Source organism: Podarcis bocagei, assembly GCF_964188305.1.
Source record: "Podarcis bocagei genome assembly, chromosome: 7".
NCBI lineage: Eukaryota > Metazoa > Chordata > Lepidosauria > Squamata > Lacertidae > Podarcis > Podarcis bocagei.
In genome coordinates this window covers 59,389,785-59,410,636 of record NC_138132.1, presented here as the reverse complement: position 1 = coordinate 59,410,636, position 20,852 = coordinate 59,389,785, and the positions used below count along the sequence as shown (strand labels likewise).

At 41.3% G+C, this 20,852-nt stretch overlaps 1 protein-coding gene across 2 annotated transcripts in view; it reads left to right on the top strand.

Annotated features, from left to right (window-relative positions):
- The window catches only part of TENT4B (terminal nucleotidyltransferase 4B), a 55,145-nt gene extending 41,251 nt beyond the window's left edge, over positions 1–13,894 (top strand). Inside the window, exons 6-12 of one of the 2 annotated variants that reach the window (XM_081201165.1) lie at positions 1,526–1,654; positions 2,753–2,966; positions 3,883–4,009; positions 4,116–4,219; positions 6,849–7,030; positions 9,419–9,583; positions 11,079–13,894. In XM_081201165.1, coding sequence (XP_081057291.1) covers positions 1,526–1,654; positions 2,753–2,966; positions 3,883–4,009; positions 4,116–4,219; positions 6,849–7,030; positions 9,419–9,583; positions 11,079–11,258 — 1,101 coding nt within the window. In that variant the 3' untranslated portion in view covers positions 11,259–13,894. The remainder of the gene's footprint in view (positions 1–1,525; positions 1,655–2,752; positions 2,967–3,882; positions 4,010–4,115; positions 4,220–6,848; positions 7,031–9,418; positions 9,584–11,078) is intronic. The other variant, XM_081201166.1, reaches the window with a different exon arrangement.
- Positions 13,895–20,852: the final 6,958 nt, after the last annotated feature.

Here is a 20,852-nt window from a genome sequence, read left to right as displayed (position 1 = left end):
GAGGGGGGCATTCTGACAGCAAAGAAGTGGTGGGATGGGCGGAGTGGCAGCAGCAGGGGGCAGGAGGTGGAACATTTCTGTTTCGCCTCAAGTGGCAAAAGGGGCAGGCAGTCCTGCAACTACAACCAAGCTGAACCTGCCTGCATGCCAAGGCTATTCACAAAAGAATAGAAATGGAAGTGTTAGCTTTTTGTTTGCCAAAGTGGTCCTTAGCACTCTGGGGCCAGTAAGAAGGGTAGTAGAGTCCTACGAGAGGGGCAGGTGGGGCTTGTCAGCCTGGGAAGGTAGCCCATCTAGGAGAAGGACAGCTCTGATCCTAAACCTCCACTGCCTTGTGGGATATCTTCAGGAGAAGAAAATGCCAAGGAGTAGACCCTACACAAATCTGGAGTAGAGTCCCTAAGACGTTTAAATGGCGCCTTGTACGCCTCCTTCCAGCAACACATGCAGCTAAGCTGGTGCCAAATGTATTGCTCTGCTTTCATTTGGACCACATCAGCAAGGCTGAGAGGGGCTTCTTATCATCTGGGCTGCCTAGCACCTCCTTACGCACTGCTCAAGCTTGCGTCCTGGGGAGGTCACTCCGGTGCTGCTAACGCAGCGGTTTGACTTCAACCCCGGAGGCACACTCCATTGTCTCCCAAGACAGAACACCTGAGCCTGAATGGTGTTGCTCCTTGTTTTTAATTGTTATATCACTAGATGGCACCAGAGGATATGTGTGGACCTGTCTGTGTCTCTTCCCCAGTTAAAGTAGACTTTTTGAGCAGTCTTCCAGGTTATATTATTATTTATTACCAAATTTGATTGTACAATTAATGCACGTGTTTGGTATTTCATACTATTTCCAGTGTAGAAAGCTCTTATACCTTTAGCATTGGATGAGTTTCCAGAGGAGTTTTGTTTGTTATTAGACAGACAACAGGTTGTACCTTTTATAGTGTGTCTGAGAGTGCCTGTAAGGTGGCTTAGGGCAATAAGTATGAAGGCTGATTTCACATTTTGTCAGCAAACTGGAAGTTAAAGTTCAGTGTGAGAAGGAATCTAGAAAACGAACCATACAGGCTTGTCCACTAGTCATGCTAGTCCATTATCTGTTGTTTCAGCAAGTAGCAAATCAGCAAATAAATTGGCAGGGCCTTTTTCTCTTGCAAGGTATGAGTCACAGTTCACTTATTAAGCTATCAATATCTGCTGAGATCACAGACCCATATTCTTTGTGGAATACAGTGGTAACTCGTGTTAAGAACTTAATTCATTCCAGAGGTCCGTTCTTAACCTGAAACTGTTCTTAACCTGAGGTACCACTTTAGCTAATGGGGCCTCCCGCTGCTGCCGCGCCGCCGGAGCATGATTTCTGTTCTCATCCTGAAGCAAAGTTCTTAATCCGAGGTACTATTTCTGGGTTAGTGGAGTCTGTAACCTGAAGCATCTGTAACCTGAAGCGTCTGTAACCTGAAGTGTCTGTAACCTGAGGTACCACTGTAAATGGAAGTCTAATTCCCATCTCCTTTTTCTCCCACAGAAATATCCTGTATTGCCCTATCTAGTTTTAGTATTGAAACAGTTCTTGTTGCAGAGGGACCTGAATGAAGTGTTCACAGGTGGAATTGGATCTTATAGTCTTTTTTTAATGGCCGTCAGTTTTCTCCAGGTAAGTTGGGAGGAATTATTATATGCTAGGTCATGAATGGCCTTTCCCTTCTTTTAAGTGTAATATCACTTTAGGGTACACAACATTGTAGTCCACCCATTGGCTGTAATAAAATAATTACTATAAAATTGCATATAATGGAACTTAGTATGCTAACTAGTACTGCAGTTAAATTTTTAGGGGGTAGCAGAATAGCTCTGAAGTGGAATGAGCACTGCTCTAGTAATAGCAGTTCTAAAACATTCACTTGTTTAAACTAATTATTTGCTTTGAATTATTTAGTACCATTTCTGCCAGATGTTTTGGGGATATTTTTATCTGCAAACTAAAAAGGCAAAGACACATAAAAGAAAGGGTGTGGAGGGAAGAAGACAGAGGAGGAAGATCAGTGTGATAACATCAGAACAATGTGGTGAGGTAGCCTCACCCCAGATACGCCCATTCAGCTGCTTTGATCTGCTGAACTGCCACTGTTACGGGTGCTACATAATTCTTGTTCTGCATTTTGTTAGAAATTGATCTTTTATTGTGGCAACGCTTAACAATTTGGAACTCCCTACCTATTGACATCCGGCAGGTGTCTTCACTGCACTCCTTTCAGCATGCCTGCTTGTTTTTGTTTAGGCAAGCCTGTCCAGATATGTAGAATATTGACACGTGTTTTAGTCTGGTTTTGCATATCCCAGGTCCCAGCTTCAGCTCACTCACTATTCAGTGTGCTTCGCTCACAATCTGGTTAGGTCTTTTTCGTGTGTTAAGTGTGTATGTTGCAACTTTCCTTTTCAATCCTCCTTAAGAAGAATCCTGTGAAGGTTGATCATTTATTTTCTATTTTATATATTTGGGGCAGGGGGCAGAGTAAGGTAATGACTTGCCCAGACACCCACAGAGTCTGAGTGGAAGGCTTGGGGCATTTTGCATTGGAAATAATTGAGTGATGGGATATGTGCAAATCTTTTTGTGTTTTGTCCCCTGAGCCAGCTATTAAATTGGTTGATTCTTTAATTTCACTATTGATTTTAGTGTTTACATGGATTGTAAAGGAATCTGGAGATTTTTTAAAATCATTTTTTGTTTTTGTTCCCCCCCCCCCAATAGCTACATCCCAGAGAAGATGCTTGTACCCCCAACGCCAACTACGGTGTCCTTTTAATAGAATTTTTTGAATTATATGGGCGTCATTTCAATTACCTGAAAACAGGAATCCGAATAAAGGACGGTGGCTCATATGTGGCTAAGGATGAAGTGCAAAAGAATATGTTAGATGGCTATAGACCATCAATGTTGTATATTGAAGACCCACTGCAACCAGGTATTTGGGCTTTTCACTAGGCCATAGGAAAGTAAATAATTTCTATGGAGACTTTTAACCCAAGGATGCAACAAAGCAGCAGTAGTTCCTGAATTGTGTACAATCTAGTTTCAGGTGATTCCCAACAAATTGGGGGTCTAAATGGTACAAAATGTAGTAATATAAAACTGGTATTAAAAAATGATTTTATATCACAAATATATATATATAACACAGATGACCCACGAGGATGACCCTAAGACCAAAATGTGTCTGAGTTTATTTTAGAGTTGAGTAATTTCAGGTTATGTTTGTTTGGAATTGTTTATATTATATAGAGTTTTAGAGTTGAGTAATATATATACATAAGCCAAAAGTAATAGCACATATGTCTAAAAGTGACCCACCTTATATACACATGCTCACATATTTGTATACATACATACACACATGCTCTCTCTAGGTGTATAATGTGTGAAATTTGCAAATATCTATATTGTGTGTTTTAATATATTGCCATTCCGTAGCTGCAACTTGTACAGTAGAAGCTGGAAAGCAAAAAGCTGAATTATCTCTCTGTATATGTATATGTATATGTACATGTATATGTAGATGTAGATGCATATCCCTCACCTTAGGATCACTGAGGAAGACCATAAAGTCAAAAAGCATTTGGGATTGTTTTATTGAGTTGAATAATTTCAGGTTATGTTTTTAACTGTTTTATATTTGTGATATAAAAGTGCAATATTTGTGTAATAAAATTGCTTATTACTTCATTTTGTATTATTGGGATATTTAGATCCCAGTTGATTGGTAAATTACCTTGTTTTGTTTTGTTGGGACTAATTTCCTTTTTGCAGTGTAAAATCATATTATATTCAGAGAAAATGTTTACCCATAACAATCACCCTAATGGATGTTTTCTTTTTTTAAGGTAATGATGTTGGCAGGAGTTCTTATGGTGCCATGCAAGTGAAACAGGCCTTTGATTATGCATATGTTGTTCTGAGCCATGCAGTATCGCCAATAGCTAAATATTATCCCAACAATGAAAGTGAAAGGTAAACATTATATGTCCCAAGTTGAATCCATTAGTGATGTCACTCTCCCCCCACCCCATCCTTTAAAAATCCAGTTAACCTTTCCTTTCTCTTAAAATGTTCACAGTATATTAGGAAGAATTATCAGAGTAACACAAGAAGTCGCAACATACAGAGACTGGATATCAAAGCAATGGGGAATACAGAATAGCACAGAGACGTCATGCAATGGTAAGATTTTCCTATATGTAGGCTTGCAAAACCCTTGCAGCCAAAAGTTCACTTTATATCCTGGCAGGGAGGCCTGTAATATAGGTATAAAAGCTTCTTCCTATTCAAGAAAGTTTGATTTGCATTATGGACAGTGGCACAAAAAGCTTCAGGCATAATGGAGCTTGCTTCTTAGTAAACATATATAAGATTGCATGAACAGATACAGAAAAGCAGAGGCAAGAAGCCTGCAAGCATAGGTTCATGATCAAGAGAGAAAAAGTTGACTTGATAACTGACTACTTTGGTAGAAAGAACACAGGGGGTAATAAATAGTGACATTCTCAAATAGAATAGAAGTTCCATAAGCAGTATAAGATACTTTGGGTTGTATCTGGCAGATTTGTTTCTCAAGAGTAGGCTTGCTGAAGTCAGCGGATGTGATTTAAGTCCATTAATTTGAGTGGGTCTACTTGAGTATGACATACGGTAGTTGGGAGTTCTCATTTTAAAACAAGTTGTTAACCCTCATGAGTTGCAGACTGAAATGTTGACAGCAGAATCTGCTGAAGGCTTGATCTGGCAGTAGTCCCTTCTGTTGTCATAACAAGTCAAAAAGAAAACCAAAGCTGCATAAACTTAAATTGGCCACTCACTAAATCAAGGCCTGCTATTCCCAGATATTCTGAACAGCATAAAGCCTGTATGGAAGCATGCAGACTCTGATGATCCAGACTACGATATATTGAAAGCAGAGAACAGGAGGTAGAGGAGAAACTACAGTGTCAAAGATAGCTGAAAGAAGTGCAGTTGACCATTCTTTTCAAACCACCTGTGGCTGATACCCTGTGCCCGTTTACTTAAAAGTAAGCCCCATTGAACCCAGGAGTTGCTTCTAAGAAAACATGTTGTTGGGTTGCACTGGAGGGGTGAAAGAACTGTTGCAGGCAATTTACTAAATACTCCTATTCAGCAAAGGTTGATTTGTTTTATTGATATAGACCTAGGCCCCAATTCTAAACACACTTACTAGATATAATGGAGTTTGCTTCTGAATAAATGTGCGTAAGATTGCACTGATGGACACAGAGAAGCAGGGTGGAGAAGCCTGCAAGGAAAAGAAAAATCATGGTCCAGAGAGACCTGAAAGGTTATTTGATAGCTGACTATTTCAATGTGAAGAACTGAGGAATAAAAATAAAAATGAATTGAGATAAATGATCATATCTATACCTTGACAGAGAGTCCCTGTTCTATACAGCATGTGTCAAAACATGAGTCTCTGAGGAGTGTGTGTTTCTGGTTACAGAGATAATGCCTTTCTCCCAGGAGTAGTATGCGTTATAGAGAACCACTCTGCCAAAGAGTTGTTTGTGCAAATCATGGATTTTAACAGAAGTTTTAGCAAATTCTTTTGACATAGCATTAACTGAAAAGTTCCATGTCTGTAATAGGCACTTGGAGCACTGTGTCTCTGACAGCAATCTTTGTTACGTCATTTATTAGTACCCATAAATACTTTATGCAACTTTCCCAAAAGCTCAAAAGTAGTGTACAACCAACAAAAATGCTCCCAAGTTTTAAACTTTAAAACAACAACATTTCACTTAGCTTTCCATCATGTCATCCTCTTTCAGTTATGCTATGCCAGCCTTGGTGTGTCTTTAATGTAGCAAATCTTATTAATCTGTCCTGCCTTGCACAAGCTATGTCAGGATGAAGCAAAGTTAGATCAGACCAATGCTTGGATAATTACCTATAATCTTTTAGAGAAACTTAACTGGATTCAACTAAATACCCCCCAATCCAGCTAAAGTTAGTACAGTGGTGCCTCGCAAGACGAAAATAATCCGTTCTGCGAGTCTCTTCGTCTAGCGTTTTTTTCGTCTTGCGAAGCAACCTGCTTAGCGGATTAGCGCTATTAGCGGTTTAGCGGCTATTAAAGGCTTTGCGGATTAGCGGCTAAAAGGCTATTAGCGGCTTAGAAAAGGGGGGGGGGAGCGAAAAAAATCGCAAGACTCGCAAGACGTTTTCGTCTTGCGAAGCAAGCCCATAGGGAAATTCGTCTTGCGAAGCGCATCGAAAAACGGAAAACCCTTTCGTCTAGCGGGTTTTTCGTCTTGCGATGCATTCGTCTTGCGGGGCACCACTGTAATGAAGAAATCCCTTGGGGAGTAACAGATCTACATTAGTTGTGTTCATTGTGTTAACACCAGTTTCAGTAGTACATAGACATGACAGAGTTATTTGGTTAAAAGCCACGGTCTCAGATATGACTGGATTGCTGCCCTGAATGCCATTTAACACCTATTGTCATTCAGGGCTTTGAAACAAATTAAACCCGTCTTGCATTTCATTTTTGCACTAAATGCATCTCAGCTGCAAGCATGATGCAAAAGTGGAAACTGATTTCCTTTACAACCCATTGTTGGTCTGAGAAGAGAGCACAGTGTGTGTTCATCTAACACAGGGGTGGGGAACTTGTGGCCCTCCTTATGCTGCTGGTGTACATTTCCCCCCAGACTATTCACCATGCTGGGTGGGGCTGGACCACATATTCCCTGGAATCCAAAACTCTCTATACTGTTGTGAGCAAATTCGTTGTTGTGAAAGAATGCTTATGTGCTCACTATTCTGTACTTTTTAACAGGTAATGGGGTGACCTTGATAGACAACCAGCAGTTGGACAAATGCAACAATAATCTTTCCGAAGGGAATGAATCACTAGGGAAACCTAGAAGTAAAACAGAGACACCAAGCAAACACTCATCAAATTCTTCATCAGGCCCTTTATCATCGTCATCTTCTACACTCTCCAGCTCCAGCGACGTAGTAAGTATCATGCCCTGGTCACTGTCCCATTGGATTATTGTAATGCACACTAGCTTCCTTTGAAGCAGTGTAGTTACCCCAGCTGATCCAGAATATAGCAGCCAAACTATTGTCTGGAGCTATATGGAAGGCCATATTATGTAATTCTTGTGTCGTCTTCATTAGCCACTGTTTCCGGGCTCAGTTTGAAGTGCTGTGGCTCTGGTCTTTTAAAGTAAAAACCTACGTTGTCAGGGAACATGGTATCTTGGGAATTGCCTTGTCCCATATGAACCCATTCAGAAACATTGCTCATTTTCTGAGGCCCCCCTTGTGGTACCACCGCTGGCAGAAGTTCAATTAATGGGAGCAAGAAAAATGACCTTTTAAAATTGTGGCATCCAGGTTATGCAATGGCTTCCCCATAGAAATGTGCCCACCCCTCCAGGAACACCAGCTTTTAAAAGGGCTCTAAAGACAGCCCTGGTTGAAGGGACATTTTAGTTAAAGATTTCAGACTTGGATAAGTTATTCCTTTTGTCTGTTTTGTATTGTTCTAATAGTCTTTTTTATAGTAGTATTCCCCCCCCCCTCTTTGCTGCTTTGTCTTCATGCAGAGAAAGGCAGAATCAAACTGCTTTGCTCAGGAAAACTCCCTCCCACCACCACAAAGTTGTTTTGTGTATTTAGGGATGGGCAGCTTTGAATTTTCCTTGCCTCAAACAATATCCTTATAGCAAACAGTTTAAAAACGAAACAAAATTGTGAAGAGTTGCAAAAGCATATTGGTTTGCACTCAGTTATAAACTCATTCTTATCTTTTAGCTCCCGAAGGCTGTGCTTACATTATCAATTAAAACAAGACATAATAAAAAAATGAGATACAAACCCGTGAGAGGGGCAAAAAAGCATAGGACAGTTCAAAAGTCTGGCAAAACAGAAAAGCATGTAGCGAATTAATAAAAAGCAAAGGCGAAGGCTAGTAGTCTGCCTTCTTCAGAAGAAGTTCTGAAATCTGGATGCCATAGTCAAAAACGCCATTCTGCCAGTCCCAGCCACCTAAACCTCCAAGGCAGTGGGAGATGGAACATGGCAGTCCTCTGAGAAGAGTGCAGAGGGTGGTTAGTGACGCCGGGGTTTATATGAGTCTGATCTTCAAGGAACATAAGTTTTAAAATGAAACAAAACCATACAGAGCAAGCACCTCTAAGCATACTTTAAAGCAGCACTTTTGTTCATGCAGCCCAGCGATTATAGCAATATCTGCTTTTCTATTTTATGTTCTTAGAAACTATATATGTTAGTTTCAGTGGATGCCCTAAAATTTGGTGAGCGTTGATTGCTCACATGGGAATTCCAAAAACCACAAGATGGAAGTTTAAAATGTCCAGAAAGGGATATACTTTCCCCTACTACTCATACAGTAGTGAATGCTCGCAATAATTAGGCAATTGTCAGGATTCCCTGGTGTACCCTTGCACACACTTAGCATCTCCCGGACTGTGATGCTTGTACTTCTCAATCTGGTTTCAATATGATGCTTTTGCTTTCTGTCTTTTGGGTTTGATATAAGCAGCATGTGCTTGTACAGCTGCACTTGTAACTGGCAAGGCATATAGCTCACCAGCCGTGTATGGTGGCCCAACAGAGACTAGGTGATTCTCCAGCTTTCACTGCCTGGGACAAAAAACCAACCCAATGGATGCTGAAGCTCCCAGCAGCCCTTACTACATTGCTGGTGGGTCAGTAGTTGTGCAGGCCTAGCCTTCTAGATCTGGGTTTCCTGGAAAGTGTATTGGCATCTGCAGGATATGAAAGAAATTTATGTTTGTATAGGACCTGCCTCCTTAGGCATTCCTGGTGCCAGACATGAGCCAAAATGATCAGGACAGTAAATATTAGCCAGACTTGCATTAGCCTCTGAGATAATTAAAAAGAGGGGAAACAGTGTATGAGTTAGGATTGTCTTAAAGAGCTCTCTCTCCTCTAACCTCATGGCTTCCATAGAAGCAGATTATCCAGAAAATGCAAAAAGAGCTAATTCCTTGGGCCTCTCTAACATGATAAAAGCTAGTTACATAAAGAAAAGGCGGGGAAGTATTGGATTTTATGCAGCTGTTGGTGGGTCTAAAATAATTAGATGGATGCTTGCATCAATCCAGCATTTTAAAAGCTCATTTTTGTGGAGAATACATGAAATGTGATTTGGGAACATTCCCTTGGTACACATGTGATTCTCATAGGTCACTGGATCTGGGAGCAATAAAGGGCCCTTATCGCGTCTTATTTTTGAGAGCAGTAGTCCCTTACCTGGTTGTAGTTTTGAAGGTGCTGACCATCTGAAAGAACTGGCCTCTCCTGTCTTTCCCCTTAACTGACATGTTCCTGCTGATGCCTGTTTCCCAACAGGAGTCTGATGGAACACCATGCAAAACCTCTAAACAGCTGGGCTGCCGCCAAACTACAGCAAACAGAATGGCTACTCAGGACATATCACTGGGATCCACGCAGTTGAGTGGGAAAATGCCAAGTGGCCAAACAGTGAATGCATCCAGTGTTGTAAACAAGTCCCAGGTTGGTAGGGCATTGGGCTCAATCACCTTGGTCCCCTTCCTTCTTCCACTGCCAGCATTACTATCCTTAAGTGGCATCCCCAACCCGCCCGGGATTTCAGTACAGCATTTTGTTGCTTGCAGAAATTCTGTAACCTCAGGCTTACACAAGCTAGCATATTTTCCCATGAGGTTGAAATCTGGAGGGATGGGGTCTCTTCCCTCTGCCCCTGCCTCTTCAGAGATTGATGGTAATGAGGAGGCTACTAAAATAAGACTTCTCCAGCAATAGGAAAGGGATCTATAAAAGGGGTTTCAGTGGTCACAGAAGAAATGTAGAGAAGTACATTTTTAGGCCATCGTTCTGAGCAAATGTCTGTCCAGAGCGACGTACAATTGAAACCTAAGATAAAAAATAGTGCAAAATTTAAAACTCTAAAAGCTCAGCTATTGTAAGTCATCAGCACCTGACACAGAATGTTCTGTGTATATGCTTTGAATCGTTATGATGTGTTCACACACATTTTATGGGGTACCTATGTAACATCCTAAAACGGTTGCCTTATTTGCTTCTTCAGTTTTTTCTAGGCCACAGAGAATCAGACGTATTTTGGTATCAATGGAACAGTAACACAGTCTCCGCAGGTGTAGATCTCCTTAGGGCTGTTGCGTATTTTTATTTAGAGGCGTTGTTTTGACAAGTGCAGTGGTGCATTAGGGTGAGGCTATTGTCATTCACCTATACCACAGCATACCTTCATTGAGATTCCTGCATTGCAGGGCATTGAGCTAGAAAGATGACCCCTAGGGGGTCTCTTCCAACTCTATGATTCTGTGATTATCTTTCCAGTGAACATCGTTTTAGCTGTGTATTTTTTTCCAATCAAGTAGCTATTTTAATTACTACTTATTCGCCTATATTTTTTAAAAATATTTGATGGCGCAATAGCACAGAAATGAAAATGCATTTTCTAGAAATTATTTTAAAGGGATTAAAAAACACTGCCTTTTGCATCTTTCCTGTCAGTGCCATGCCATTTTATCTTTAAAATGTGGATGTGCTTTTGCTCTTCCTCCTCCTCTTTTTTTAACATGATTGGAGTAGTTGCACAATAGTGCTGAGATTTTGAAAACTCCAAGCCAAAATTTTAGACATCACTTTTAACAATTGGTCAGTAGTTCAAAAAATGGCATTTGCCCACTAGCTTGAATAGCAAGTAATTGAGGTGCATTCAAAGAGATTCTATATACCCCCGAAGGGTGAGAAGTCTGTTGAGATTCCGTATGTAGCTTATAATGCAAGATTAATTATAAAGCTGCTAGTAGCTGCTAGTTTGGAGTAGCCCTGGAAACTTCACATAAACCTTCCTGATCTGTATGTGACTTCATTCCTTGTGTGAAGCACCATGGGCTGTTTGCCTCTCCGCTCATGTAACTGTGGCTCATGTGTTGCGAGAGCAAACGATCTGTACGTAGCGAGGGTGCTCACACTGGCTTTCTCGTCTTCTTCTTTGCAGCACGGATCCACGAGGTTATTCCGCACTTCTTCCAACAAAGGCTTCCAGGGTCCAGCAAATTCAAGCCATGGCACCTCGGTCATGAACAAACAGCACCAAGGCAGCAAATCACACCAGTTTTTCCACGGCAAAAAGAGGAAACACAAGAGGGACGTGGTCCTTCCGGACCTTTGTAGATAGTTCTCCTATCTGACAATTTTGACTGTTCTTCTGTGTGCAATGATCTCTCTCATGCTACAAGAGTAAGTTGGGACACTGAATCCCCAGACCTCATCTGGAGTCTCAAAAGACTATGGTAACGTTGATTAGCAACGCATTTTAGTTTTTATTTTTTCCAGCTCGCCACGGAACAGATCATGAAGACTGATAACGGCAAAAGGGGGGGGGAGGGAGCAACAAAAGGCCACTTATGTGGCGAGTTATATGCTACCACAGGGTTGTTTAGGATATAAAAGCTTGAATGTAAAATAAATATTTCCCATCAGCTTTTATGCTGACCTGTAGGGGGGGTAGTATTCAGTGTGTTTAAGGGGTTGGTAATGAACTAAAATAAAAGGATAAAAAAGTGAAAAAAAATACTATATTTTGAGGGAAGCCCAAAGTTCAAAGGAGAGTGAGTAAATTCACGCATGATAATTTTTAAATTATTTTTGCATATATTTACCATTTTATTGTGTATCTATAGACGACCATATAGGAAAACTGACATTTGTAATAGTGGATTTGTTAATACTTTTTACATAACATTGCCATTTAAATTGTAGAAACATCCCCCTCCTTTTCCCTCAGGACTAGCTTAAAAATAATAATAATCTGAACTGTCAGCTGAACATCGGACAACGTAGTGAGTTATATGGCTCAGAAATTGTGGTGTGCTTCCCCCACCCCCCCTTAGCATTGAAATGATTTAATAGCACATTTATGTGTCTGTACATGTTGCTTCTCTGAAGGAAAAAAGGCAGATAAGATGCAGGGGCGCAAAGACTTGTTTATAAAGTGTAAAAATGCATCATGTGTCAACTTGGAGCTTGTATTTCCTCTCGCACGAGTGGAAAATGAACTCTTCACCTTCTTTCTGATGTGCCATCTTCTCAGGCAAAAAGGGTTATTCCAGGTTAGTTTTCATCAGAAACCTTAGGGTTTTTTTATTATTATTTGATAGGAAACCAAGCTACTTGAGGGGGGGCAGGGAAGGAAGCACTTTGCTACATGAAGGAAAACATCTCAAGTTCATTGGTGATGTCTACATTTTGGGACCTCCTCTAAACCTTATGTCTTTTTTTGTGCCTTCATCCCCATTTTTTTTCTCCTTTACCTTGCAACTTTGTATCTTTTTCTTAAAAAAAACAAAAAAACTTGAGAAATGGAACTGTTAAGGCAGTTGGAAAAAAAATCCCTTGTTATCTCATTCCTTTTTCGGTATATTTTTAAATCCACTCAAAGAATTAAACGGTCTTCAATAATGGAAATAAATTTGTATTGCTGTCTAAAGAGCTGAAACCTTTTTCATATCCAAGTACTTCTTTGTCAAAAATCTCCCACCCCCACCTTTTAAAAACATTTGAACATTTCCTAAGCTCAGCCATGCTGTGGGTTTTAAGACTGACAAGAAGTTCATGCGATGAATGCAAAATGGGACATGTAGGTTTGTAGTCACTTGCATTGTTTGCAAAAAGGATTTGGAGCACTTTAATTGATAGAATGTAAAGTGACTTTTACTGTAACATTTTTCTTTGAAGAGGAAAGTGTGTTTGCGTGAGTGAGTGAGTGAGTGAGTGAGTGTATTCAGTATGTAAGACTGTGTTCAGTGTATCCAGTCTGGAGAATGATGATGATCCTTTTATGAGGAATAATATTAGCTTTTAGATGTTTTCTTTTATAATTGCAGACCAACTTGACCTTTAATAAGCACTGATCTAGTGCAAAAGCTTTTTAAGTAAAATAATGCAAAACGACCAAAAACTGTCATCACTGAAAACTTAATAAAACACACACTCTTGATGGTAAAGCATTTATTTAACTTCCAAGGAAATGGAGGAGGGAAACACAACCTAGCCCACCCTAATGCTCAAAAACACTAAGCTTAAAGGAAAAAGAATGTTAACCTGTCAATGTTTTCAATTTTAGATCCATATTCTGTTCTGATCAGTTTTTATCAACAATATTTTTGTTACTATAATTTGCTGCAAGTACATTATGCATTATTGAAAAGTATTTATTTTGAATTTTAAAAATGTTTTATAACTGTGTAGGCCTACCTTCACTGCTTTGGGAACAAATTCTAAATTATAGTAATCCAGTATTACTAGCTGCTGTTATCAAACGCTGTTACAAATGTGTAATACATCGATCTGTATTACTTAACCACACTGAAGGGTTGTTGTTATTATTTTTATCATTATTTAATTTTTCTTCTTCAAAGAATCACCCTCATTGTTGGAAACAAATGTTCTGTCGGGATGCAGAGTTTGGTGTTCCAATAAGCATGTGATTATTTTAATGTGGTGGTAGCGGGAAGATAATCTTGATTCCGTTGGGAATCTTAGGTTTGCCTCAATTTATGGTTTTCATAAATTTTAATGGAAAATTAGCTTTTCCTGGACTGCTCGAGTTTCATTTTGTAAACAGTATATTTCTTAACAGAAGACAACATCGAAGAAAAAAAAGCATGAAGGAGAAATTGAGGTATTTACTTTGCCTCAGATTACCAGCATTGTATTCATGAAACACTGTATGTCTAAGCAAAACTTTTATTTAAACTGGACAGTTGAACTGTTCGCCTTTTTCAATCTGAAGTAAAAAGAAAATAGCTTCGAGTTTTGCCTGCTCATTTATCTTGTACATTTCATCTCTGTATTCAACTCAAGGCTAATTCCTTTTTTGAGTTTGAATACTTTTTTGTGAACATTTTGTGGAAATATATATAGATATAAAATAAATGTTTAAACACCCACATTTTTAAAAATCATTCGTGACATCCATTTTCTTTTGAAAGGCATGCGATTCCACTGCCACTCCCACCCCATATCCACATGCGCACAATCTCCAGCCACCCACTGCAAACTCCAAATGGCCAGACTACATAGGAGCATAGGAACACTGAACGAGACTCGGCTGGCCTGTATAGCTCAGCGTTGTCCACAGTGACTAGCAGCCCTACCTGGAGATGGCACCTTCTGCATGCAGAGCAGATGCACCGCCACTGAGCTATGGACCTTGCCCTAAAGACTACACAATAGTGATGGTAAAGTTGGGGCTGAGGGATGGCATGGAACAATCCCAGGAGTTGAGTGGCAGCCGATCCCCTGGGCGTGAGTCCTGAGACTGTGCGACACGGCACATACCTGCATTTACCCCTGTTCACTCCTCTGCTTGCATGAACAGCAAAACAATTGCAGCTTCCTGGTTTAACACAAGCTTTCCATTCTGTACAAACTGGAAGATAACAGTTAATGGAGGCAGGGTTTGGAAGCAAGCTTTAAACCAGGGTTGGATCCTGGGTTTTTTTGTCTCCCAAAATAGTTCTTGCTTCTCAGGAAACAGGAAGCTTGTTTGTGTGATTGCTCTGGTGCTCGTGAAAGGGGAAGAGTGAAGGAGCTGATGCTTCTGGGCTGATTGAGCCAGGATTTGATCTCTGAAACATGGCTGCTGTGCAAATAATCATCTACTGTAGCATATGTGATGTTTCATTTTGAATTTACTGAGAATGGCAACAGCACAGTACAAGAATGGCAGGTAGGTGTGTAGATCTTTTTATTATAGGGAAGCCCACATGCTTTTGACTTAGCTGTATCCACAAATGCTACAGCAACCCCACGGCCTTCAAGTTGCCTGCTTATTCTATAGTACATTTTATTTCCCACTCCATCTCCTACAAGGGCCTTTATATCTGTTGACAACCTACTTTGAGTGCAGTAATTGCAGAAAAGGGTCTATAAATAGACCTGATTTTATTTGTGCCTGAATCCAAGAGGCCAGGGAACATTTCATAGCCAAACTGTCTCCTTCAGCCTTGCAGTTAATGGGTTAGCAAGGAAAGCAATTTTTGTGCATGTGTCACACATGTGGCCCTGGTACAGCAGTTCCTTGTTGAACTCTACTGTGTGCACAGGGCCACCTATTAAGTGTATTTTTGCTGCTTTTTTTTGATGAAAAGGTGCATCTCTATGCAAGGAGAAGCCTCACCATAGGCAAGGAGGACTCTGTAAGCAGTGATATGTATATGGAGCAATAGACCTTGGTGGGGGTGGGGGCACTGTTTGTGATCAGAAAATCACCTGCAGAAACAAGTAAGTCGCATTATAGTTTGTGTTACACTAGTTCTGTTTTTAACTATGGGTTATGCAAGGAAACAATTCTTTCTAGCTCAAGACTGAGTGCACACTATGTCTTTAAAGCACATTCAAAGCACATATCCCCTCTCTAAAGAATTCTGGGTGCACTAGTTTCAAGGTGAGTGGGAGTTGTAGCACTGTCAGGGGGAAACTACAATGCCCAGAATTCTTTGAAGGGGGGAAATGTGCTTCAAATGTGTTTTAAAGGTGTAGTGTGTACAGAGCCCAAATAGTTCATTAGGTTTCCACAGAAGGAAAATGATTTGTCTTTTACATGGAAGATGAGAGCTTGTTTTCGCTCTTCATTGTCTCTTGTAAAATGCTAAAACAGTAAGAGAGAAATAAAAAACGTGAATGACAAGAGCTAAACAACATGTGCATTAAAAATAGTCTCCTCTGGTCCACAGTGGCTTGTGGGCAGACTTACAGTTTGCTAAATCCTGGAAGTAGGTTGAAGAAAACATTGCATGAGGAGGTTGAGAGAGTGCATGAATCCCATGTTTGTTTTTCTACACTACAACATAATACCAGACCATGGGTTTGGAATCATCTAAATCATACCACAGACAAGTAGAGGCAAGAAGCTTGCAGATATACATTTGTGGTGTATTATAGAGTTTATAATAGATTTATAGGAGTTGGGAGACACCCCAAGGCTCATCTAGTCCAATCCTCTGTAATGCAGGGATCACAGTTAAGTAATTCCTGACAGATGACTATCCAACCTCCGTTAAATCTCCAGTGGAGAGGCCACCACCTTCAGAGGTAGTCCATTCACCATTGAGCAGCTTTTGATGTCAGAAAGTCATTCTTAATTTTAATCAGAATCTCCTATCTTGTAATCTGAATCCATTGGTTCAGGTCCTAGAAGAAGAAGAGTTTGGATTTGATATCCCGCCTTTCACTCCCTTTAAGGAGTCTCAAAGCGGCTAACATTCTCCTTTCCCTTCCTCCCCCACAACAAACACTCTGTGAGGTGAGTGAGGCTGAGAGACTTCAGAGAAGTGTGACTGGCCCAAAGTCACCCAGCAGCTGCATGTGGAGGAGCGGAGACGCGAACCCGGTTCCCCAGATTACGTGACTACCGCTCTTAACCACTACACCACACTGGTCCTACCCTCTGGAGCAGTAGAAAATAGGCTTTAGATATTTGAAGATCGCTATCATGCCCCCTCTTAACCTTCTCTCCTCCAGGCTGCATATACCCAGTTCCCTCAACCAGTGTTCAAAACTCGCATTGTTCTAGGTGCATTTTGTGACAGGGAATTTCATTAGCGGAAGCAGCTTCTGAGCTCTGGGCGCAGTTCTGCACCTAAGATTTCAGATTAAAACTGCAGAGTGGAAGGAAAGGAGGACCTTTTTCTGCCTCCCCACTTCCAGCTACACTCTGAAGACTGGAGAAGAGACCCTCTTAATAATATTAGGGGGCTGAGCAGGGGAAGGATTAGACCATGTGAAAAATGAATATAAGATTTTAGCTGCAGTTCGTTTTCAGCCTTGCATTCTTGTTATTTAAAAAGCGTGCCTAGACATTCCGTTGTTGCGCCCATAACCTAGGTTTAAGGTGCCATTTAGCTCCTAGCTTTCATATCTCAGTTTCTAACACTGCCCTCAACCCATCCTTCATAAGGCTTGGTTTCTAGACCCTTGATCATCTTGGTCCGTCCCCGTCCCCCGCACACATTCATTAAACCGGGGGCCGGGGTGAGAACTGGGCACATTACTCCAGATGGAAATATTCTCTGAGGGTTGTCATTCTCACAAGGAACTGAGACGTTATACTATAGGGATGGTAACAGTCTCAACACATGGTTATGTAAATGTCCATATCTAAGTGACTGCAGTGAGCCATGGAGGTGTTTCTGGTTAAAGAGATATGTCCCTCTTTCTAGGAGCAGGTCCCCTGCTTTACACTCATCATGCATACCATGATTAACAGAAGTTTTGGGAAATTCGCTTCACCTGGCATGAACAGAAGGTAGCTGTTTTGCCTCTGCATTGGGCACTTCCCCTGCTGCTACTACTTAGATTGGGGGGGGGGAGTCTGTGTGTGTAAGCAGAACAAGTGCGACATCAGTTCATGCTTTTAGTTACTTGCTCTGGCTCAGGATGCTGCGCCTGTATACAGTGGTACCTCAGGTTACAGACACTTCAGGTTACATACACTTCAGGGTACAGACTCCGCTAACCCAGAAATAGTACCTCGGGTTAAGAACTTTGCTTCAGGATGAGAACAGAAATTGTGCTCCGGCGGCGTGGTAGCAGCAGGAGGCCCCATTAGCTAAAGTGGTGCTTCAGGTTAAGAACAGTTTCAGGTTAAGAACGGACCTCCGGAACGAATTAAGTACTTAACCCGAGGTACCACTGTATTGCCTTCTGAATCAAGTATTTATTTTACGTTCCCTGTAGTGGGGAGCCTGTGGCCCTCCATCTGCTGTTGGACTTTGACTCGCATCAGCGCCAGCACTTACAGCTAATGCCCACAGATGATGGAAGCTGTAGTCCAGCAACATCTGGAGGGCTGCAGGTTCCCTGCCCCTGTTTTACACATCTCATCCATCCTAGATTAGCCTCCAAAACAGCTTGCAATTAAAATCCATACAAAAGAATCAACATACAGTAATATGCATACATGGTAGCATTTTTTGCTATCTTCTGTGGGCCACCAGGGCCGAAACAATGCAGGTGTGGATAACAAGCCGAGAGGAGAAAAGCTGTTGGAAGCAAGGCTTCCTTCAGAAAATGGGTGTCTCATTCAAATTAAAAGGACGAAGGCATTTGCAAAACTGCAAGCAGACAATAAGGGATGTAAAAGCGAGAATCTGAGGCATGTAGTAAGTTTTTAGCTTAGTATAAAATGGTTTGCTGTTCTGGTCACCTTGCCCCAAAAGAATACTGTACAGCTGGAAAAGGTTCAGAAAAGAGCATTCGAAAGGATCAAGGGGGTGGAGCAATTCACCTATAAGGAAAGGTTCCAACATGTTGGCAGAGACCCTGAGGGTCACCTAGTCCAACCCCTTGCAATGCGGGAATCTCAACTAATGCGTCCAAGACAGATTATCATCCAAGCTCTGTTCAAAAATCTCCAAACAAGGAGAGTCTACCTCCTCTCATGGGAATCCATTCTACTGTTGAATAGCTCTTACTGTCTGAAAGTTCTTCAGAACGTTTAGTCAGAATTTCCTTTCTTGCAACTTGAATCCATTGGTTTGGGTTCTAGCCTCTGGAGGAGAATGCAAGCTTACTCCATCCTCCATGTGACAGCCCTTTAGATATTTGAAGGGGCTATCATATCTCCTCTCAGTCTCCACTTTACTAGGCTAAGCATACCCAAACGTTCCTCATAAAGCTCAGTTTCCAGACCCTCAATCGTCTTGGTTGCCCTCCTCTGTAGACACTGCAACTTGTCAATACCGTCCTTAAACTGTGGTGCCCAGAACTGGACACAGTATTCCAGGAGTGGTCTGACCGAGGCAGAGTAGAGCAGGACTATTACTTGCCTTGATTGAGACACTATACTTCTGTTGATGCAGCCTAGAATAGCATTAACTTTCCCCCACCCCGCTGCATCACACTGTTGACTCATGTTAAGGTGTGGATCCTTTTCACTTGCACTATGGGCAGTCCAGGTGTCCCCCATCTTATATTTGTGCAGCTGGTTCTTTCTGCCTAAGTGCAGAACCTTGGGTTTGTCCCTACTGAAATTCATTTTCTTCGTTTCTGCCTAGCTCTCCAATCTGTTAAGGTCATCTTGAATCCCAAATCCAGAAGTGGCTTTTACATTATTTGAAAGCTCAAATATAATGTGGAAATTAACCATTCGGAAAATAAAATTAACTCCTTAGTGAATGCAGCTTTCGTTATTTGGGTAGAAAACATAAGTTTCTAAAAAAAAACCCTCCCACTCAGTGTCCTTTGGTTCTAAGAATTTTATTTGTGGTAAATGTAGTCTACCTATTCTGCACGAACTCCACTTGCGACCCTAACAGCCTCTCAGTATTCACCACCCCACCCCAATTTCCTGTGCTTTGTAATCTAATTTAGCCCAGTTCAAGCTTCTTGGGGGGGGGGACTGCTAATGGTTTTTTTGGGGGCAGGGGTAACTTCCTGGATTTCTTCCTTCCTTCCTCCCTCGCAGTCAGAATATAAGCAGGTGTTTTTTTGTTCTTAGTAAAAGAGTGACACTTTGTGCTTAAATTGCTTTTTTCTTTTTCACTAATCTAAACAAGCTTCATATGAATAAGTGCTTTGTTGCTACACAGCCATGTCTTTATCACGGTAATTGCACTGGGAAACTGCACCAGAAAAACCCAGTGTGAAGATAAGAACCATAGTTTCTCGTGTCTCCACCTTTCTTTGTCATTTTCTTGTTTTTGCATGCATGCATGCCCTCCGTGAACACTATATATCGCAACCCTTTCGGTGCTTCGTGTTCCTTTGTCATTGTTTCACCCAGTGAATCCTGGGAACTGTAGTTTGAGAAGTGCATGGAAGCACAGAATTACAGAGCTGTGTGATTCAAGACCACTGGAGCAGGAGCGGCAAATGGCTGACCTGTGAGTGAAGTCTGGTCCCCAAAGTATTTTTTTTATTTTTTTGGCCCCCAGCAGTTTCTGCCTCTGTGCTGGTGAATTTAAAAACAAAAACACAGCACCAGCTGTATGTATGCAGCACTCTTGCCAAAAGCTTATTGTCTGCTGTGGCTGCCCAGAAGCCAGATAGCTCAGTGGTACAGCATCTGCTCTGAATGCGAAAGGTCCTAGATTCAATTATTGGCATGTTCAGATAGGTTACATTTCTTGCCCTATGAGAAACCTTGAAGAGCTACTGCCGAAGGTCATCAGATCCACATAAGAACGTCACCCCAGGAATTTATTGGAGAAAAGAAGTACACCTAACAATAGGTTTTTTTTAAAATACTGCTCTTATAACACTCAAATATACTTATTAATACTTGCATTTAAATAAACTAAAAAGGCCCAAATGCTATGACCTTTCTTCACTGGGGGGGGGGGGGTTGCTCCATCCCCCTGATCATTTTGGTTGCCCTTAACTGGATAACATCATCCCCAGCAAAGGGAGACGAGAAGGTAAGCAACTTTTCAGGTGTACTATATTAAAATAGCGCTTTACACTTAGCTGTGATTCTCAACAGCTGGTGTTCAGAGGCATACTGCCTCCAACAGGGTGGACATTACTGAGCTTAATGGACCAAGGGTCTGACTCAGAAAAAAGCAGCTCCCAGGGTTCCTACAGATTTCTTAGCTAGATCACCAGAAGGGGGATGCTCTCCAAGCACTCTGGAAGCAGGAATTAGTGCTTTGATCTGCTCTCCACCAGCACTTGGGAAACAGCGGAGCAGTTTCATGAGCACTCCAATTTGCTCTGATCTCGCATCTCTGATCCTCTCTGCTCTGTTAAATGGGTAGACTTGGGAATA